At 48.0% G+C, this 18,788-nt stretch overlaps 1 protein-coding gene across 4 annotated transcripts in view; it reads right to left on the bottom strand.

Moving 5' to 3' along the window:
* The window catches only part of SGSM2 (small G protein signaling modulator 2), a 1,574,436-nt gene that overhangs the window by 74,550 nt on the left and 1,481,098 nt on the right, over positions 1 to 18,788 (bottom strand). For all 4 annotated transcript variants that reach the window (XM_069614582.1, XM_069614584.1, XM_069614583.1 and 1 more), the window contains one exon: positions 2,836 to 2,932. In XM_069614582.1, coding sequence (XP_069470683.1) covers positions 2,836 to 2,932 — 97 coding nt within the window. The remainder of the gene's footprint in view (positions 1 to 2,835; positions 2,933 to 18,788) is intronic.

The raw sequence follows: 18,788 nt of genomic DNA, 5'->3' as shown, positions 1-18,788 counted from the left end.
TGTTCTCTGCGGAGGCGTTGGGGCATGGTTGCAGCCCTCCTGGGGGTGAGGTTGCTCGGGTCCGACTTCACTCTCTGTGCTTATGTGGTGACTGGTGGTAATAGGTGATGCTGCTCAGGACTGCACCTGCTTGGAGAATAGGGGGCATGAGTATGCCAGCTTGTGCACCTGATCCCCTTCCAGACCCCTTCTCCCAAACCGTGGTACCCGTGGGATGCACTGTCCCTGGAAAGCTCACCTGTTGATTAGTTTTGGCGAGCACTCCATCCTGCTGCTTCTGGCAGGGGCGCTTGTATGATCTGGACCGAGTTCCTTCACTGGTCCCTTGCACGTGGTAGTCCAGTCCTGCTGCAACTAAGCCACTATACTTCAGGTAAGTGTTCCTGTTTGCCTTTGTCTTTCCTCGTCTGTTTTTGTTGTATTGTAAAGTTTGTTGTCTTGTATTGCTGTCCATTCCACTTTTGATGTTTGCTCTTTTGCTTTCTTCCTTTGCAGGTGATGTTGTCGGCCCGGCAGAAGCTGCAGAGCTCGAGGCGGAGGGAATGAGGAACAAAGCTGCAGTGGTACAGTATCTGGTAAATTGTTAACTAGGGGGTGCACGGGGTTCAAATGCAGCGTGGCCCTAGGACGGATGTTCTGACCTTGTCTTTCTTCTTCTTCACAGGGTCCGAGTTCATGGATGCGGAGCGCAGTGCTGCGACGTCGGGATCAAGATCACTGGATGTCAGGAGATGAGTCTGCAGATGAAGCGATGAAGCACCGGTTTCCCGGAGGTGAGTATGCAGGAGAACACCTGGTTTCAAAGGTAAGTAAACTGGTCCAAGCAGCGGTGAGTGTCACGTTGCACTCGAGTGCACAGTAACGTGAAGCACCGGCCTTAAGGATGGAGCAGCTTATATAGCTGAGCTTCTGAAGCCACACCCACCAGGTTCAGCCTGCCTGCCACACCCTGCTACACCCAATGAGTCAGCACATGAAGACCAGGCCTAGGGAGCCACACCCGATGAGTCAGCACATGAGGATGTATCAGCTCCTGGAAAGTTCTTCTAAAATAAAAGCACTCCTGCACTGAAATAAAGTAAAAGCACTCCTGCACTGAAATAAAGTAAAAGCACTCCTGCACTGAAATAAAGTGTTCCTGCTCACATCTCTACATGAGCCTGGCGCCAAAGGCACCAGGACTGAGTCCAGCCAGGGCCCCTGTGTTTATGGGTCCCAAAGGGACATAAGTGAGTCAAGTGACCCATTGCCCCCATCACTAGATGTTGTGGTTTTTGTGTTCTGGGGCCTGTAGCCATGACAAGATGTCCATGTTTGTATCTCTTTCCAGCTGGGCAGACAGGCTCAATGCCCAGTTCGGTAGCCCATTGCCTGCAAACATTAATGTAAAGATTGATAGGATTGACATCCCAACTATGACCTCCCTGCTGGCTACTTGACTTCACTTACTGTAGACACTCACTCATGTACGTCACAACAATTAAGCCAATCAAAGGAAGTCACAGCAGTAAGCTGGGCTTTCAGGACAGTTTTCATTGGATTGATGCTTCTCAATGAATGTTACAACCAACACACAGCTAAGGCAGTGGTGCGCTATTCAGAAGTTATCTCACTCGTTCTCACTGTCACTTACAAAAACATCACGTGTTCTCATGTGGTCAGACTCTCTCGCCAGTTCGGATGGTGCTCCTTCCTCTCTTTTAACATTAATGTACCTCAAAAGTTGGATTCACAATGAACACCTCAGGCAGGAATGTACCAGTCTGCTGCCCTTCTTGACTGCTGAAGGAGAAGGACGAGTTCAGGTGGATGTATACGATCTGCCCGCGAACGTTTTGTTCGCAGACAGACTGCCCTCATTAAAACTGCTTGGGCCCCCATTTTCACCATCCATAGAAAACGGGGGCCCGAGCAATTTTTGTCCCCCGACTCCATTGTTAAGAATGCGGGGGACACCCACGCAACCCCCTTTTGACCTACTTTCCTGGACATGTGGAGCGGAGGATACACCCGCAACCACCACACCTCATGTTCAGGTAAGTCAAAAGTGAAGAAGGTGAAAACGTACACAGATAATTAGGTCAAAAAGACCTAATTGGGTAATTCCGTTCAGGCTCCAGGCCCAGTCCGGATTTGCCACTAGAAGTGCCCATACCTTCTATTGTGACGACTGGTTCTGAGTGAGCAGGAGATAAACACCCGCACACATCCACACACCCAAACAGATGACGAATTGGAACTAGAGAAAGACTCAGGGCCTCATTACACGGACGGCGGTAAGGGTTTACCGGCACCGGTATTTTACCGGTACCGGTAAAACCTTACCGCCTTACTACGAGGTCCCTTTGCGGGTTGGGGAATTTAACGCCTGCTTTTTGCAGGCGTTAAAAACCAACCCGCAAAGGGACCAGGGAGCTTATTACGGTACCGCAATTTGCGGTGCCGTAATTAGCACCTTCCCCATTCCCATTATGCCCTATGGGGCAAAAATGAGAATGGGGAAGGGCAATGGGGGATGGGGGAATTACCGCTCCACCAACCTTGGAATAGGCCGGTAATTCCCCTTTCCACCAAGGCGGTGCCGGTATTTTACCGGCATGGACCAAGGTGCTAATAGCATCTTGGACCACCATCGTCCGTGTTATGAGGCCCTCAGAATGGTTACCAGAAAGGATCAGCAGATTCTAACAAACTTTGTTCACAGCCAACTTGTATCAGATTCAAACCATGGCATGAGATACACATGTTTTAACAATGCACCATACCATTGAGCAACCACCACACAGCTACTGATTATTTTCTCATGCCCAGCATCTTCTTCACGATTTACATTACCTCTTTTAAAATCAAGCAGGAACCACCGGTAACAGAAGTAGAAGTGAGTGTAATCCCCATTCTGGTGCATCAATTCAAACAACTCTGAATCCAGAATCTGGCAAAGAAAAGAAACGTGGAAAGTTATTTTTTAATGGAAGTTTAATGTCCAGGGCCTGGAAGGGAATGGTTTAATTTGGAGTGATTTAACAAAGTAATTGCCCTTATTCATCTGTTTATTTTAGCCTACAGGGTCCATAAAACAGACAATTAAAATGCACTAATATGCCAAAAATTGCGCAACATATCTACAATTTTTCTTCCCACAAAAACGACCAGCTTGTGCATCTGACCTATCAGCCCATTATCAAGACAAAAATAAAATGTAAAACATAAAATTCCTATAAATCGATATACATTGCTTTACTTATGATATGCCCCTATGCCACACAAGATGTTCTATATGTTACACCACCAGCATCAAAGGAATGGTGATCTTCTCTGGTATCCACGCTGCTTACTCGTGTGGCTCTTTTCAATGCAACCAGGTGCATGAGCTTCTGTGTGCCAACAATGGCTTTGCAGAAGGAAATGAAGAGCACGGAACGCTCATGAGTAAAGGCTAGAAGCAGGAGGACAGCAAGGACACAATGCCAATCTCTCATTCAAAGCAGTGAGTGAGGGGATCGGTTCCTTTATCTCCCTTGCCTGTTCCTCTGACCTGTGCTGCCCCCACTGTCCCACCCACTTCTCCTGCCTTGCTGCACAGCTGGGAATTAAAGCAAGGCTCACAAGGGGAGCACAAGGACTCCCTATCACAGCGTTTCTGCTCTTCCTTTGGTCTGCCGGACTCTTTGGTCCTCTAATAAAGGCAGCACGGCTGAGGTGCCAGTCAGAGTCAGCAGTATTCCAGTCCACTCATGGTGGTGTGCATGAGAGGAATGCTGTATCATTGCTTCCTCATCTGCAGAGGCTCCCCCACTCCTGGTACTCTGCAGGGGGAACAGGGAGGCAGTCTATATGCTCAATGGGCATAATGAAGGTGCAGTCTGCTGTGCAAATTGGTCACACTAATCGTGCTCCGCAGGATACCTAGGCGTACAAGAATTGCACCTTTCGTTGGTATCTGGGTACAATAAATCAGGATCTATGAAGAATTTAGCAATTCTTCTTTTCTCTAACCAGTTTTTAAGATTTTTGCTTTTTTAACCACCTCTTTTCTTTTTATTGGGGGTTCCTCCCACATACCCCGCTGATTCCTCTTCTCTTCTCTGAACCCTTGTACTCAAGAGCCATGTACATTTTGGGGACACTGGGAAAATTCCCATTACAAATTCGCGCATTTGGCGAGAGCGCTGAGGGACGAGTGCTGTCTTCACTGTCCCCCATTAGCTGTGATATTTATTGAGCTTGTTGAGAAGCTTGCTTGTATCATCTAATGGCCTGTAATAGGCCCTACGCGGGATACCCACGAGATTCATTAATTCTATTGGCTGTACTGTGAAGCCCCGCCCCCAGATAAGGAAGTGCTTTTATAGGAGGACTGTGCGCATATGGAGCGTGCTCATTCCGCTGAGGGACGAGTGCTGTCTTTGCTGTCTGTGTGGTGGCCATCCATGGGCCTGAATATTACAAAGTAAGTGGCAAGTGCATGCAACCTAGCTGATCCTCCCTATTAACAGTACAATCAGTATATTCCGGTGCCACTACTGTGTTGCTATGATTTTTGATCCCACCTACTGACTGATTACTTTGCCCTCACGTGCTCCCACCAAATATGCCTATGAAGATCAAAGCCAATCGGAGAATGCGACTGCTAAGTGATGTGGCAAAGAAGGGGAAACGTGTCCAGAGCACCACGCATTCCCGCAAAACACAAAAGGAAGCCCCAAAAGCAGAAAAGGGGAAAAAGGACCGCGGCCCGTATGGCGGCTGTCTGACTATAACACTCAACCTGGGATTTCTGTTTATTTCTCTGGAATTGGTAACGCCTCTACTGAGTTGATTGGGCGTACTGCCCGTACTTCGTTGCTAAACTCTGATGCTCACGATAAGCAGCAGGAACCCAAGCTGGGTCGATCGAAGGACAAAAACCAACAATTCACTATGTTGGGTGAAATGAATACTCAGTTGCTGTGTTCTGCCCAATCTTTGGATAACAATGGCTCTTTGTTAACCCTATGTAGGTCTCTGCAAAGCAATTCCTTGGGTTTGGGTTTACCCCCAAGTGTAGATATGCTGACGGCTAATCTGTCCAGCAGTCCTAACCTGGAGGCGCTGACAGCAGAATTGGAAGCCCACGTGGAAACAACCTTCGACCATGAGACAACGCAAGAGTTGTGCGAGCAGGGTCCCCTAAACGGCATAGAGTGACTTCTGCCATATCTAAAGGAACTGCTAGCTAAATACGAAGCCCTGTTTGCCCTTTGCTCCGTTATGGCTTCGGACCAACATGACTTGAACCAGATAACGGCTAAATTACTGGAACCTATGGAGGCCCGCCACCCAGCAGTAAACCCTTACCCCTGCGGGTCAGACACAGACAATGTCGGTGAGGTCCCGGTTCCTCCTTTGCTTGGGGCCTCGGAAAGTTTGTTTAACAAGAGGGCTATGTCGGGTGAGGTGGGTCCAGCGCCGCAGGGGATCAAGGATCCTGGTCTCTTGCGATGAGATGGAGGTCTCTTGGAGGTCTCTTGACACTGTAAACATAGCAGCGGGGAACGAGGAAGATGCGCTAGAGGCTCTGTGTGCTGAAATCTCCATGATGGAAAGATCCTCCCCCCAAATACCCCAGCTTAACATCAAAGGAATGGAGCAGACGGTGAATGCTTCTGAAAAGCTATTATTGCCTAGTTCTCCCCCTTGCCTAGTGCACAGACTGAGGGAAAACGAGCCCCCAACAATTCTAAAATAGTCTGGAAAGTATTAGCTAATGGAACCAGGCGTACCATGACTTTGCAGGGCCCATTGGATACGTAGACCCTCCCAAAGCGGAGACCAACCAAATCTAATCGTAGTGAGGATGCTGGGCCTAGGAAGGTTAAAGTGACTGGGAATGATGGCCCCGGAGCTCCAAGGGGCGACAAGTCCATACTCAGCAGGATATGGGAATGGTCCCTTCACCCTGAGAAAGTCCTAATAGCCGAGCACCCAGTCGAATGTTCATTGAAGGAACAACCCAAGGGGTCACTCAGCCTATTTACCCCAATTCACCTAGGGCCTGTGGACCCTTTAGTGCTGTACATGGCCCTATGAATCCTGGTTCATCATTTAAAATCAAGGAGATTCATACGTCTGACAGGAGCCTGTTCCTAAATAGATCAACTCTCCTCCGGTTATGGGCCACGATTCCCTGACTCTCATCTATTTCTTTCTCTAATATTCTGCAACTCGAGCTACCTAAATGGGGTAGCTGTACCAACTGAGTATTAATACGTTTTGCCTCCCCAATTGTGGTATCACTTTTGTGTGCCAGTGTGGATGTCCTCTACACCCTGGGCCCTAAACTAAGAGTCTGTAGTGAACTGAAAGATAGCTGTACGAACTCCGCCCCTCACAAACTTGGGATGCAGACCATGACGGTGGATTGGCCCATTGCCAATCGGCGGAAGGGCAGTTTCAGTCTGCCTAGGTTAATTCAATCTGCCTTGGCCTACGGCCATCAGGGCCTTGAAGCAGTGTAATGGGCACTCTCGAACCAAGACTTTGAAATCTTGAGTGACTGGCCTGGGGGGAATTGACCCTTCAGGATTGCAGGTTGGAACACAAGGGGTCATAGTCACTTACTGTCGGGTGTGGGATCAGTGCTTACCTTGGCTAAATAGGATGTCTTTTTACTTCAGGAAACCCGGCTTGATTGCACCCTTTATGTTGAGGGTTTTCATTTACACCAAACCATGGCTGATCAAGGCCCCTTGGGGAGACCCTTCGGGGGACTCATCATTGGAGTGAGCCAGGACATCAGCTCATGACTCGTGCTGTTGCCGCCGGTCGGGGGAAATGTCCAGGTGGTTGAACTGAGGTCTGACTTCGGGGTTGATGGCTGGAAGATGCTGGTCATGAATGTATATATTCCCCCGAATATGAAATGTATGCAGGAAGTACAATCCCTCCTGGAAGAAATCCTGGGTGCTTGTGAGGGGATACATGGGGCGCACATTATTCTGTTGGGTGGGGACTTCAATGCCAGGTGTTTGGATGAGCGGCAGGGTGGCGAGTACTGTAATGTGGTTAACACGTGTGTGATGCGGCAGGGGAAAAGCACCAGTAAGTAGGGCTGTCACGAGGGGGGCGGGAGGGGCAAACAGCCCCGGGCCTCGCACTTGCAAGGAGCCTCGCGGCACCCTCTCCTAAGTAGAAGGCAGCACAGTCCACCCTTGTCCTTCATTTACACGGGGGACTGTGCTGTCTGATCTCTGCTCCTGCAATGATTTTGCTGTTTGTTGCGAAACCGTTTGGCTCTGCAACAAACAGCAACATAATGGGAGACAGCGGGGCTCAGAAGTGAGCTCTGCTGCCTCCCGTTATTCAGCTGACAACATGGACATGCTGAATGACAAGAGAGGACTCCTCTTCTGTCAGTCAGTGTGTTCACGTTGCTCTGCGTGACCACGCTGACTGATAGGAGAGGAGTTCTCTCCTGTCAGGCAGCATGTCTACGTGTCGGAGTGAATGTGTGCGTGTATGTTTGTGTTTATGTTGGTGTCAATGCTGTGTTTGATTTTATGTATGCATGCATGCAAGGGGTTGTGTGACTGGTGGATTAATGTATAGGTGAACGTGTTGTATGTGAGTGAGTGTGCAGCCCCATCACTAAATTTAGCTGCCCTGAGGGCCACTTCATTAAGGGGTGGGTTCATGGCATCACAGGTGCACCTAGGCTAAAATTACAGGGGGTTGGGGGACTGACACTTCTAATGTTGGGAGAGTCGCTAATTAGAGGCTGTGAGGGAGGGGCAAACTTACTTGTGTGGGGGCATCTAACATGTTTCCAGATTCAAATGAGACTATTCTGGTGAAGCTTCAATGTTACAAGCAGCTAACTATCTCCTTAATTTCTGAAAAATCGCACTTAAAGACTGTAGTGAGAATGAGATGACTCATGTCACCACTTCCCTAGTAATCACTCCCCTGGCATGCAAGTGCTAACCCCACATCACGATTTCAATAACCTAAAAATGTATGCATATGAGTGCAGGTGCTAACAGTGAAATGTTTTATGTTAGTATTTGCAGGGCCTTTGTTAACAGCAAAGCCCAGGCACCATTCACTGTTTGCATCCTGTTCCATCTGGCCACAGCTCTGCTGGTCAGCCCGGCAGGGGGCTGGATGACAGTTTTGAAAGCGGATAGTGAGTGGGCCCAAAAGAACCATTGCACTGTCGGTCTCCCCACTGAGGGATGGAATATGGGCTTTTCAGCTTTTAAAGTTGAAATGGGCCCCCCAAGCAGCTGCCCCTATCTTGGCAGTCTTGTGACACATAAACCTACTGATATACTGATAATCTGCAGCTTTTAACCCCGTAACTGCATTATTTTGACTTCATTATGGATTTAAGCACTCCACATGTGCCCTGGTCTATTTTTCCAATCAGTAAGCCAAGAGGTGCCCCCAAACATCAAAAAGAAATGGGCCCCCACCAGCCCTGACACATCTTCAGCCAGCCCTGCTCCCATTTCCCTCCAAATTCCCTGAGCCCAGCTAGGAAGCTGAATAGCTATTGCACCTTCCCTTTGGCCACTAGTCGTACCTTTCACCCCGATTCAGAGGCTGTTTACTTTCATAATGTTATGCTAATCTCTGGAGAGGTGGGCTATCTAAAAGCTGAGACCATAAGTTAAGACTTTGTTTTTTATCAAAGTGATTCTGTTGATATCACATGGATAGTTTTTTGTGCTGATGCCGCTCCTTAACGAGTGGTACGGGCTGGCGACACATCGAAAGAGGCTTTCCGCCTCAAAGTGGCCAGCGGCTGGCGCCGCCCATGCAGCCAGGTCGAGTCAACAAAGCCCAACATTTCAGGAGGGTCCAGCTTCTGATCTGCTCAATGGTGTTGCGGCACTGCATGGCATTCTTTTTGTTTGTGTAATTAGGTGTGCCACCAATAAGCCAAAATGATTCAGTGGTGGAAAAAGACCTTTTTTCTGGGGCATCCCTCCTACCAAAGTGAAAGAGGCCGGGTCCAGCGACAGGAGGATTAGGAGGGTGTATGGCAGGTATTTTAGTCAATCCCATGAACATTTGCCTCTTTCCCTCGGAGGATTTATTGTGAGCAAAGTTCAAAATCTGCACCCCTTTTCAACCTAAAAAATGCACATCAATATTTCCCGTACAGTGCAACATTGACAAGGGATTTGGTAGGGCTCCCGGTCCGACCCGCAAGTGGTCTGGTGGGGAAGTGTCTCACTTTGAAACTTAGCGACCAAGCATAGTTTAAAGCACAAACACACCACAGCATTCTAAAATAAACATATAGTGCACATAGGTTTCCCAGATTGTGGAGCTGTATCTGAGATCGGGTGAGTAATTATTTGCCAGATCCTGGATCTGGGAAGATCCTTCCCAATGACAGCATTGAGTACAGATAGGAAGAAATGGCATATAAGGAGGGACACAAAGCTTGTAGATGTTGTTAAGTTATTTGCCCACCCATTGACTTCTCATGGCCATGCTGATCCATATGGCAATTCTCACCAACTCAGCATTCTAATTCTCCACTGAGTCGCGACCACAAAGCCAACTATAAAAACAGCAACATGGCTGCCTCAAGGAAGCAAGAAGAAAAGAGAAGTCCTCCTTGGAGGAACCTGCTGACCTGTTGCCGTGCTGTCGGCAAGCAGGAGGAAGAGCGGGAAACCGAACAAAGATTCGAGACATCTGGAGCCAGTCAGAAGAGAGAAGGCAGACTGGCAGGAGAAATCGGAAGGTGTTCCTGAGTTCTGGGAAGCGAGGACATTTCCTGGCAGAAGAAAGTTCTGGCAGAGCCGCCGCAGACCCAGGGACGTGCAGAATAGCCCCACGGTTCCTATGATTGCAGAGCAGAACTGGAAGGGAGTGGAAGTCACGCAGACCCAAGAACAAGGTACGAGTTGGCATAAGGGCTCTGGGCTCCAGAAGAGTTGGCTGCAAAGTTGAGGGGCACTGAATACCCCAACAACGGGGTCTGGGACCCCGATAATGAAATGTGGTTACGTTTGGTTGTGAACAGTAATGCTTGGCAGGTTAGTGCAGCAAGTCTACCGAGAAGCAGAATCGCAGAAAGCAGGCAAGTCTGGGACTGGCACCCAAAGAGAAACGGCTAAAACTTAATAGCCCAAAGATTTCAGAGAAAGCAGATTGTGTGGACATTAAACCCACTGGACACAGTACCTGGCAGGATAGTATACCAGACTTACTGTGAGTGCAAACATAAGAAAGGGGAGAGAAAAACAGTATCCTTGAAATTGAAGCTGGGAAGGAGAAACCGGAGAAAGCGAGTCTGGTATACGCACCCATATGAAGAAGAAAACCCCTCTTCATGGTCCCAGTACCTGGCAGAATTGTATTCCAGGGATGCTAGAAAGGCAAGCAAAAGAAAGGGGAAACAAACCACAGTACCCTTAAGTACAAAGGTTTGATAATAAATATCCCCATACAGACCCTGGAGGAGAAAAGGATGCCAAAGAGATTGGGGAGAGAAACAAGGGGAAGACAAGCATACCCCTTGAGTTGTGTATAGTAGAATTATTTGGCTGAGCAAAAGACAGAAGAAGGGAGACAAATATCTTGGGCTCAACTGTGATTTGATATGATATGATATGGCATTTATAATGCGCCTGTCCACAAGTGTTTCTAGGTGCGACACAAGTCAACGAGGGGGAAACAGAGGGAGGACAAAACAACGATCTTACTAGGCCTTGTTTCATTCATATGGCGCAGGGAAGGGGAAGGGAGAAGTGCAAGGGCAGTCGGTGGACGGAGGAGTGCAGGTAAATAAAACTGCAGCCAGCGAGTGGCTCAGTGCAAGTAGTCAGAAAGTGCAGCCAACAGGTTGCTCATAAGTGCAGTGAGAGGGGACTGTCGGGTTACAGATACAGACCACAATTGCTGGGGGAGTCAAGAGGCAGTGCAAGGTGCAACTGGACAGGCAGGGACCTGGTCCCAAGTTCAGAGGCTGGCCAGGTGACCAGTGCGTGTAACAGATGGGTCATCAGCAGGGGAAAGGAAGAGAGAAAGCGGAAGCGAAGCGGAAGGTCTTGAGTTTCTTCCAGAACTGGAGATGGTTATGCTCATGTTTGAGAGAGATGGGGAGGCTGTTCCAGAAGGAGGCCCCAGCTGAAGAAAGAGATCTGCTCCCAACTTTCTGCTTGCAAAAGCGGCTGACCCTCAGAGTATTGGAGGTGGATGAGCAGAGAGATCGAGATGGGAGAAACATACAAAGAGAGACTTAGCTGTAGTGCTGTCCCAGGCCCCGGAAATCCGTGTGGACAGTGCTGAGGGTTTTGAACTTGATCCTTGCTGCCACTGGGAGCTAATGAAGAAATTTCAGAGCTGGGGAGATACGATCCCTGGGCCAAGGACAAGTCTTGCAGTCCTGTTCTGGATAAGTTGTAGAGGATGGAGAGTAGAGGCAGGAAGATGTAGAAAGAGGCTGTTGCAGTAGTCCAGTCTTGAGAGAACCAGAGCTCTGGTGACAGTGAGCTTCTGGGGAAAAGTGAGGAAAGGAAGAATATCTCTGAGGAGGTGCAGCTGATAGTTTGACTTCTTAGAGACATTAGAAGTGTGAGGAGAGAAGGAGAGCGTGGAGTCAAAGATGACCCCAAAATTCTTAGCTTCACAGCTAGGAGCAGGAAAAGGTCCCAGAGTGGGCAGCCAGAGAGAGAGAGAGTAAAGGAGGGAGCTGGTTTTTCCGATGAGGAGGATCGCTGTCTTACTTGCATTAATGCAGAGATCATTGGCGGGCACACCACACCTGAATTGCAGAGAGACAGGAATGAGAGAAGGAGTAGAGGTGGCCGAGGGGTGCCTGATAGAGAGCTGGGTGTCAGCTGCATAACACTGAAAGTTGGAGCAGAGCACAGCAACAAGGTGGGAAAGAGGTGCCAGGTATTGGTTGAACAGACAGGGAGAGAGGTTGGATCCCTGGGGAACACCACATGTAGATAGAAGAGAGAAAGGACCCCAGTTGGATATGAGAGGGCCGGTCGATGACAAAGGAGGTCATCCAGGCCACAGCTTGATCAGTGATACCCAGATTGGCATGGTTGACTGTGTCAAAAGCGGAAGAAAGATTGAGGAGAGTGAGGACAGAAGAAAGGTTAGAATCAAGGTTGGAGGTGGATGTTCAGGAGAGCAGTTTCTGTGCTTCTGCCCACTCTGAAGCCAGACTGGTGGTCATGGAGCAAACCAACAGATTCAGTATGTATGTTAAGTTGGGAGATGTCCAACGTTTCTAAGAGTTTTCCCAGGAAAGTAGATTGGGTGATAGTTAGCCAGAGAGGAAGGTTCAGCAGAGGGCTTCTTGAAGGGGGAGTGCTTAAGGGAGTGCTTCAGGGGGGAGGGGAAGGGTCCAATGGCAAACAAGTGATTGCAGAAATCGGCCAGTGCTGGAGCAAGGGTGTCGATTTGGTCCTTGATGGTTCTGGAAGAACAGGGAAGAACCTTTTTTGATAAGACTTTCATAGACCGGACTTGTCTAGAAATGTCATCAGGGGTGAACAGTGGAAAGGAAGAGAAGGGAGGAGGAGAGGAGGCCACTGGCAGGCCAGGAGTGGAGGAGGAGGAAGAGAGGGTGGACAGGATGTCTGGAGTTTTGTAGATGAAATGAGAAGCCAAGGCCGTGCAGAGTGCCTGGGAGGGAACAGGAGAGGTAGAGACTGCTGCAGGGTTGGCCAGCTCCTTGCAGATTCTGAAGAGTTTCGGCCGTGTTCTTAGTTGCCGAGAGATGCAGGCTTGGATGTGTGCTCTCTTCTTGGCGAGCACAGATAGTCTGTGCTGCTTTTGGAGCAGGTGGCAGGCCAGTTTGTCAGAGAGTGAACCTGTAGCCCTCCACTTCCTCTCAGGCAGCCTGCACTTGCATTTGAGGCTGACGAGGTCGGAGTCATACCAAGAGTTGCACTTGGATTTGGGCTTCAATCGGATCCTCATGGCAAGGGCAAGGACATGAAGAGTGTCAGAGATAGAAAGATGGAGGTAGAAAGGGCTGTGTCAGGATATGAGGCAGCCAAAGGTAGAGAAGGAGGTGAGAAGGTAGCGGTGAAAGGCTCCGCTGACACACGCGTCATGGATCGGATAACCGAGAAGATATGTGGCAGAGCTGGCTTGGCCTGAGAGGTAGAGAGAGATGGGAGGAAAAGAGAAAGTGATCACTCCAGGAGAGAGCAGTGGTGAGAGGGTTGGATAGGATGAGGTCTGAGGAGATCAGAACATCAGAGGTTGCGAAAGAGTGTTGCAGAAGGACAAGAAACATCCAAGTGGATATTAAGGTCTCGAAGGAGGAGAAGTTGAGAGGTAGAGGCGAGGAGGGAGGAGGAGAGATCCACCCACTCAGAGAGGAAGGAGGCTACCTGGCCGGGCAGCCGGTAGATAGGGGCCACAGGGAGAGAAATGTCAAGAGAGAGAGAGAGCCTGCAGACCAGGCATTCAAAGGAGGAGTAGTCCAGTAGGAATGATAGAATCAGGAATCCACTCGGGGAAGGTCAAGGGTACACCCCCACCGGGATGGTTGGTTCTGGATGCGGAAAGTATCTTGTAGCCATCAGGAAGGAGAAGGTCAAAGCTTTTGACAGAGCTGGCCGTGATCCACGTCTCGGTCAGACCGAAAACATCCAGATTGAGTTCATCCAGGAGACGGCAGATGTCAGAGGAGTGTTTGACAGGTGAGTGAGGGTTAAGAGTGCCAATTTGGAGCAGGTTGCCCCCTTTGAAAGACTTCCATGGAGTGGTACATGCCATAGGTACACCGTGAGGAATTGTTGAAGGTGCCCGTGGATGGGCAGAGGAGGAAGGAGGAGAGGGAAAGGTAGTAGGGGAAGAGGAGGTGGGTGCCAGAGGGGTGATGGAATTGCAGAAATTGCAGAAAGCCAGGCGAAGCGGAAGTCTCTCTTCTTGTTGTAAGAACCTGACATCCTGTCGAACTAAGGCTGTCCCTCTGATTTGGAAGTTGTTTTGTGCACCATTTTGGGAACTTTGTGAATTGAAGCAGAGCTTCTGAAGCCATTGAGAGGAAGCAGATTCCTTTGCACCACATCGACTCCCTGGCTCCTGCGCTGACTGACTTCTGCAACCACTCCTTCACCAATGGAGTCTTCCCATCCCCCCTGAAGAACTTGTTTGTGCACCCTCTTCTTAGGAAACCCTCTGCCGACCCCTCCTGCCCAGCTAACTATTGCCCTATCTCCATCACTACTTTCCTGGGCAAACTCCTGGAAAAGCTGGCCATCTCCCAGCTCAATCTCCACACTGAAACTATTGGCTGCCTTCATGACCATCAGTCTGGCTTCAGAGCTGCCAGAAGCTCCGAAACTGCTCTCCTGAACATCCGTGAAGACCTGCTCTCCAATCTTGATTCTAACACCCTCTGTGTCCTCATCTCGCTTGATCTCTCTTCCGCCTTTGACACGGTCAACCATGCCATCCTGCTCAACCATCTCCGTGATAACCTGGGTATCACCAGTTAGACCCTGGCATGGCTGACTTCTTATTTCTCTGACCAACCCTCCCAGGTTCAACTTGGGTCCTTCCTCTCTGCTATCTTTTTCTCTACCTGTGGTGTCCCCCAGGGGTCTAACCTCTCTCCCTGGCTGTTTAACCAATACCTGGCACTTCTCGCCCACCGCATTGACGCTCTATGCCCCAACTTTCAGTGCTATGCGGATGACACTCAGCTCATTTTCAGGCTACCCTCGGCCACCTCCTCTCCGTCTACTATAGAGGAGTGGTGTGCCACCAATGACCTCTGCCTTAATGCCAGTAAGACTGAGATTCTCCTCATTGGCACACCCACTCCCTCCTTTCCTGTCTCTCTCTGGCCAGCCTCTCTTGGCCCTCCTCCTGCTCCCACCTGCAAGGCTAAAAACCTCAGGGTCATCTTCGACTCCCCACTATCCTTGTCTCCTCACATCTCTGACGTCTCTCGGAAGTCTCACTACCATGTGCACCTCCTTAAAGGTATTCTTCCTTTTCTCTCCTTCCCCTATAAACTCACTGTCTCCAGAGCTCTGGTTCTCTCCAGGCTGGCTACTGCAACAGCCTCCTTCTTAATCTGCCTGCTTCTACTCTCTGCCCTCTGCAACTCATCCAGAACAGGACTGCGAGACTTGTCCTTGGTCTCAAGCCCAGGGATCGTATCTCTCCAGGACTGAAATCACTGCACTGGTTCCCAGTGGCTGCGAGGATCATGTTAAAAACCCTCTGCATTGTCCACAAGGCCTTCTGGGGCCTGGGGTCTCAATAACTTCAACTCTCTCTTCCTAAATATCTTCCCTCTCGAGCTCTTCGCTCGTCCGCCTCCAACTCCCTCAGGGTCAGTCGCTTCTCCAAGCAACGAGCTGGAACAGCCTCCCTGCCCCCCTGAAACCTGAGGAGAACCATCTCCGGTTCCGGAACGATCTCAAAACCTTCCTCTTTACTTCTGCTTTCTCTTCTCCTCTCCCCTGCTGAATTTCTTACCAAAACAGTACTGGTTACCTGGCCACCCTCTGATGTAGGGCCCAGGTCCCTTCCCCCACCAGTTACACACCTGCACTGCCTCCCTGGCAACCCCTGCACTTGGGGACTGTTTTCTGTATCCCTACAGTCTCCCACAAGCACTTGACACCTTCTGATGTCTGCACCTACCCTTGCACTTGCCACCAGCTGGCCCTACTTCTCTTATTGTTATTTATTCTATTACCCCTTGTACTGCACTGTCCCTTTCCCATGTCCCACTCTGCACTTTTCCTCTTCGCCCTTCCCCTGCACTTGCACGATCTGAATGACACTCAGCCTAGTAGGATCGCTGTCTCTGTCTTCCCTCTGTTTCCACTCCCTGCTGTGTCGTGCCTTGAAACACTTGTCTATATGCGCATTATAAATGCCATATCATATCATATCACCTTAGTTTGAGTTATTAGTGTGAGGGCTAGAATAAGGATTTTGAAACAATAGTGGAATTATTTTTGGTTGACATTCTGATTGATCCATTAGATTACTTTGAAGCGTGGAACCCCCTCTTAGTTTGAGGGACAGAGAGTCATTTTCCCAACCCTTATTCCCTTAATAAAGGTGTGTAGCAATCAACATGCCACCACTGTCTCAGTCTCTTCATTCTACCCCCTTGCAGTGTCCACTAATAATGTATGAGTGCAACACCCTGAATGGGCTTGAAAGCATTTGCCTTTGCCATATTTATGGTGTGTTTATTTTTGTGCCGGAGTATAACTCTTTAAGTGAATAAACACTAGAGTGAAGCTATGCTCTCAACCACCTGTCTGTGCATATATTTGGGAACACCTAAATGAGTTTCTGGCCTCCAAATACCTTAGTTACCCCAGATTGTTTTTACTTTGGGACTTCAATGTTTAGCTCAATATCTCAGACACCATGGATTCTATTAAACTGACTGGGATACTTGAGGGCCATGATATCATATATCTGGTATCTTCACTGTCTCATCAGTTTGGACATTCTCTTTATCTAAATCTTTTTAGTGGCTCTGGAGTAGAGTTCCTGACTACTGTTCTGGTTGCTTGGTCCCATCACTCTGTGAGGATTTTTACATTTGTACTTGACACTCAGCCTAGTAGGATCGCTGTCTCTGTCTTCCCTCTGTTTCCACTCCCTGCTGTGTCGTGCCTTGAAACACTTGTCTATATGCATGTTATAAATGCCATATCATATCATATCACCTTAGTTTGAGTTATTAGTGTGAGGGCTAGAATAAGGATTTTGAAACAATAGTGGAATTATTTTTGGTTGACATTCTGATTGATCCATTAGATTACTTTGAAGCGTGGAACCCCCTCTTAGTTTGAGGGACAGAGAGTCATTTTCCCAACCCTTATTCCCTTAATAAAGGTGTGTAGCAATCAACAAGCCACCACTGTCTCAGTCTCTTCATTCTACCCCCTTGCAGTGTCCACTAATAATGTATGAGTGCAACACCCTGAATGGGCTTGAAAGCATTTGCCTTTGCCATATTTATGGTGTGTTTATTTTTGTGCCGGAGTATGACTCTTTAAGTGAATAAACACTAGAGTGAAACTATGCTCTCAACCACCTGTCTCTGTGCATATATTTGGGAACACCTAAATGAGTTTCTGGCCTCCAAAGACCTTAGTTACCCCAGATTGTTTTTACTTTGGGACTTCAATGTTTAGCTCAATATCTCAGACACCATGGATTCTATTAAACTGACTGGGATACTTGAGGGCCATGATATCATATATCTGGTATCTTCACTGTCTCATCAGTTTGGACATTCTCTTTATCTAAATCTTTTTAGTGGCTCTGGCGTAGAGTTCCTGACTACTGTTCTGGTTGCTTGGTCCCATCACTCTGTGAGGATTTTTACATTTGTACTTGGTCAGCTATGATTCCCCGTATATTACCTGTCTACCTAATCAGGGCCTGTCAGGCAATATTTAGGACCTACTCAAGATTATGGGACAAGATCTTAGCTCTGTTTTAGCATCTCTTAATCCTGAGACACATGCATGAACAATGTTTTTCCTCCAATATGACCAATTTATAGACTGTAATTCCTTTGCTCCTCTTTGTGTGAAATGAGCACACATCCATGGCATACCACTTCTATCAGAAGTCTGATACACGAATACCGTAGCAAAGACAAAACTTGGAGAAAACAAAGAGCCAGCCCCCTCCCTTTTCTAGCTGCCAAAACACATTAAATAGTTAAAAAAAGCGATCTTTATGGCAGAATCTGTCTTTTTGAAAAAATTAATCAATAATGCCACTTACAAACCAAGAGAACTATTTGACAACATTAATACATTTTGTATTCCTCTATTTGTGACCCCAAATGTGGCAACAATGATTAATGGCCGAATTTAATAATTTCTTAATTTCATTGTGGATAAAATTAAAACTATTCATGAAGACCTTAATAAAGCAACTCCTGCTTTATGGCGTGCTTGGCCTAATTATGCATCATAACCCACTAAGGTGGGTTCTTCTACCTTCTGTGTTGAAGCCCACTAACCATTTTTATGACTCCATACCAGTATGCTTGGTTTACAGACATGCCAAACATTTCACTTTTTTTTGTCAAGGTCTTTGTGCAATCTTCTATTTTTCAAGGGGTGGTTCTGGATGTCCTCAAGTCCTCCGCTAGTACTCATTTTCTAAAAAAATATTGCATGATCAAGGGCTTTTACAGAACTATCAGCCAATAGTTGGATAGCCTTGGTCTGCAAAAATCTTAGAGACGATTGTCCCGGCTCAATTACAGGATCATATTGAAAAACATCAACTTCTTCATTCTTTCCAGTCTGGCTTTCATCCAGGTCATGGGACGGAGACCCTCCCTACTGATGTATAGGACAACATCTTCAAAAATGCTGATGAGCATGCTTGCACTCTACTCATCATGTTGGATCTTTCGTCAGCCTTCAACCTTGTTGATCATAACATCTTACTGTTCAGGCTGTCTGAAATTGCCAGTGTACCCCAGCAGGTACTAGGTTGATTTTGTTTGTTTTTGATGGACTGCTCCCAAAAATCTAAAATCAGTGACTAGCTTTCTGATCTGCTTCCTGTTTTCTGTGGAGTATCCAAGGGATCATCACAATTCCCCTTGGTTTTTAATATTTATATCCAGCCTTTGATGTCTCTCTTTTTCCAAATATGGCCTTCAATATTACACATAGGCTGATGGTACACAGATTTATCTACATGGCAACAATTCCACTGATCCCTTACCGCATATCCTGTATTGTATGCATGAATTCAAACATTGGGCGGCCCTTAATAGATGACAGCTAAATCCATTGAAAATA

Source organism: Ambystoma mexicanum, chromosome 9 (assembly GCF_040938575.1).
Source record: "Ambystoma mexicanum isolate Mex_15411 chromosome 9, UKY_AmexF1_1, whole genome shotgun sequence".
Lineage (NCBI taxonomy): Eukaryota > Metazoa > Chordata > Amphibia > Caudata > Ambystomatidae > Ambystoma > Ambystoma mexicanum.
The sequence above is the reverse complement of the archived record's forward strand: the minus strand, read 5'-3'. Positions and strand labels throughout refer to the sequence as shown.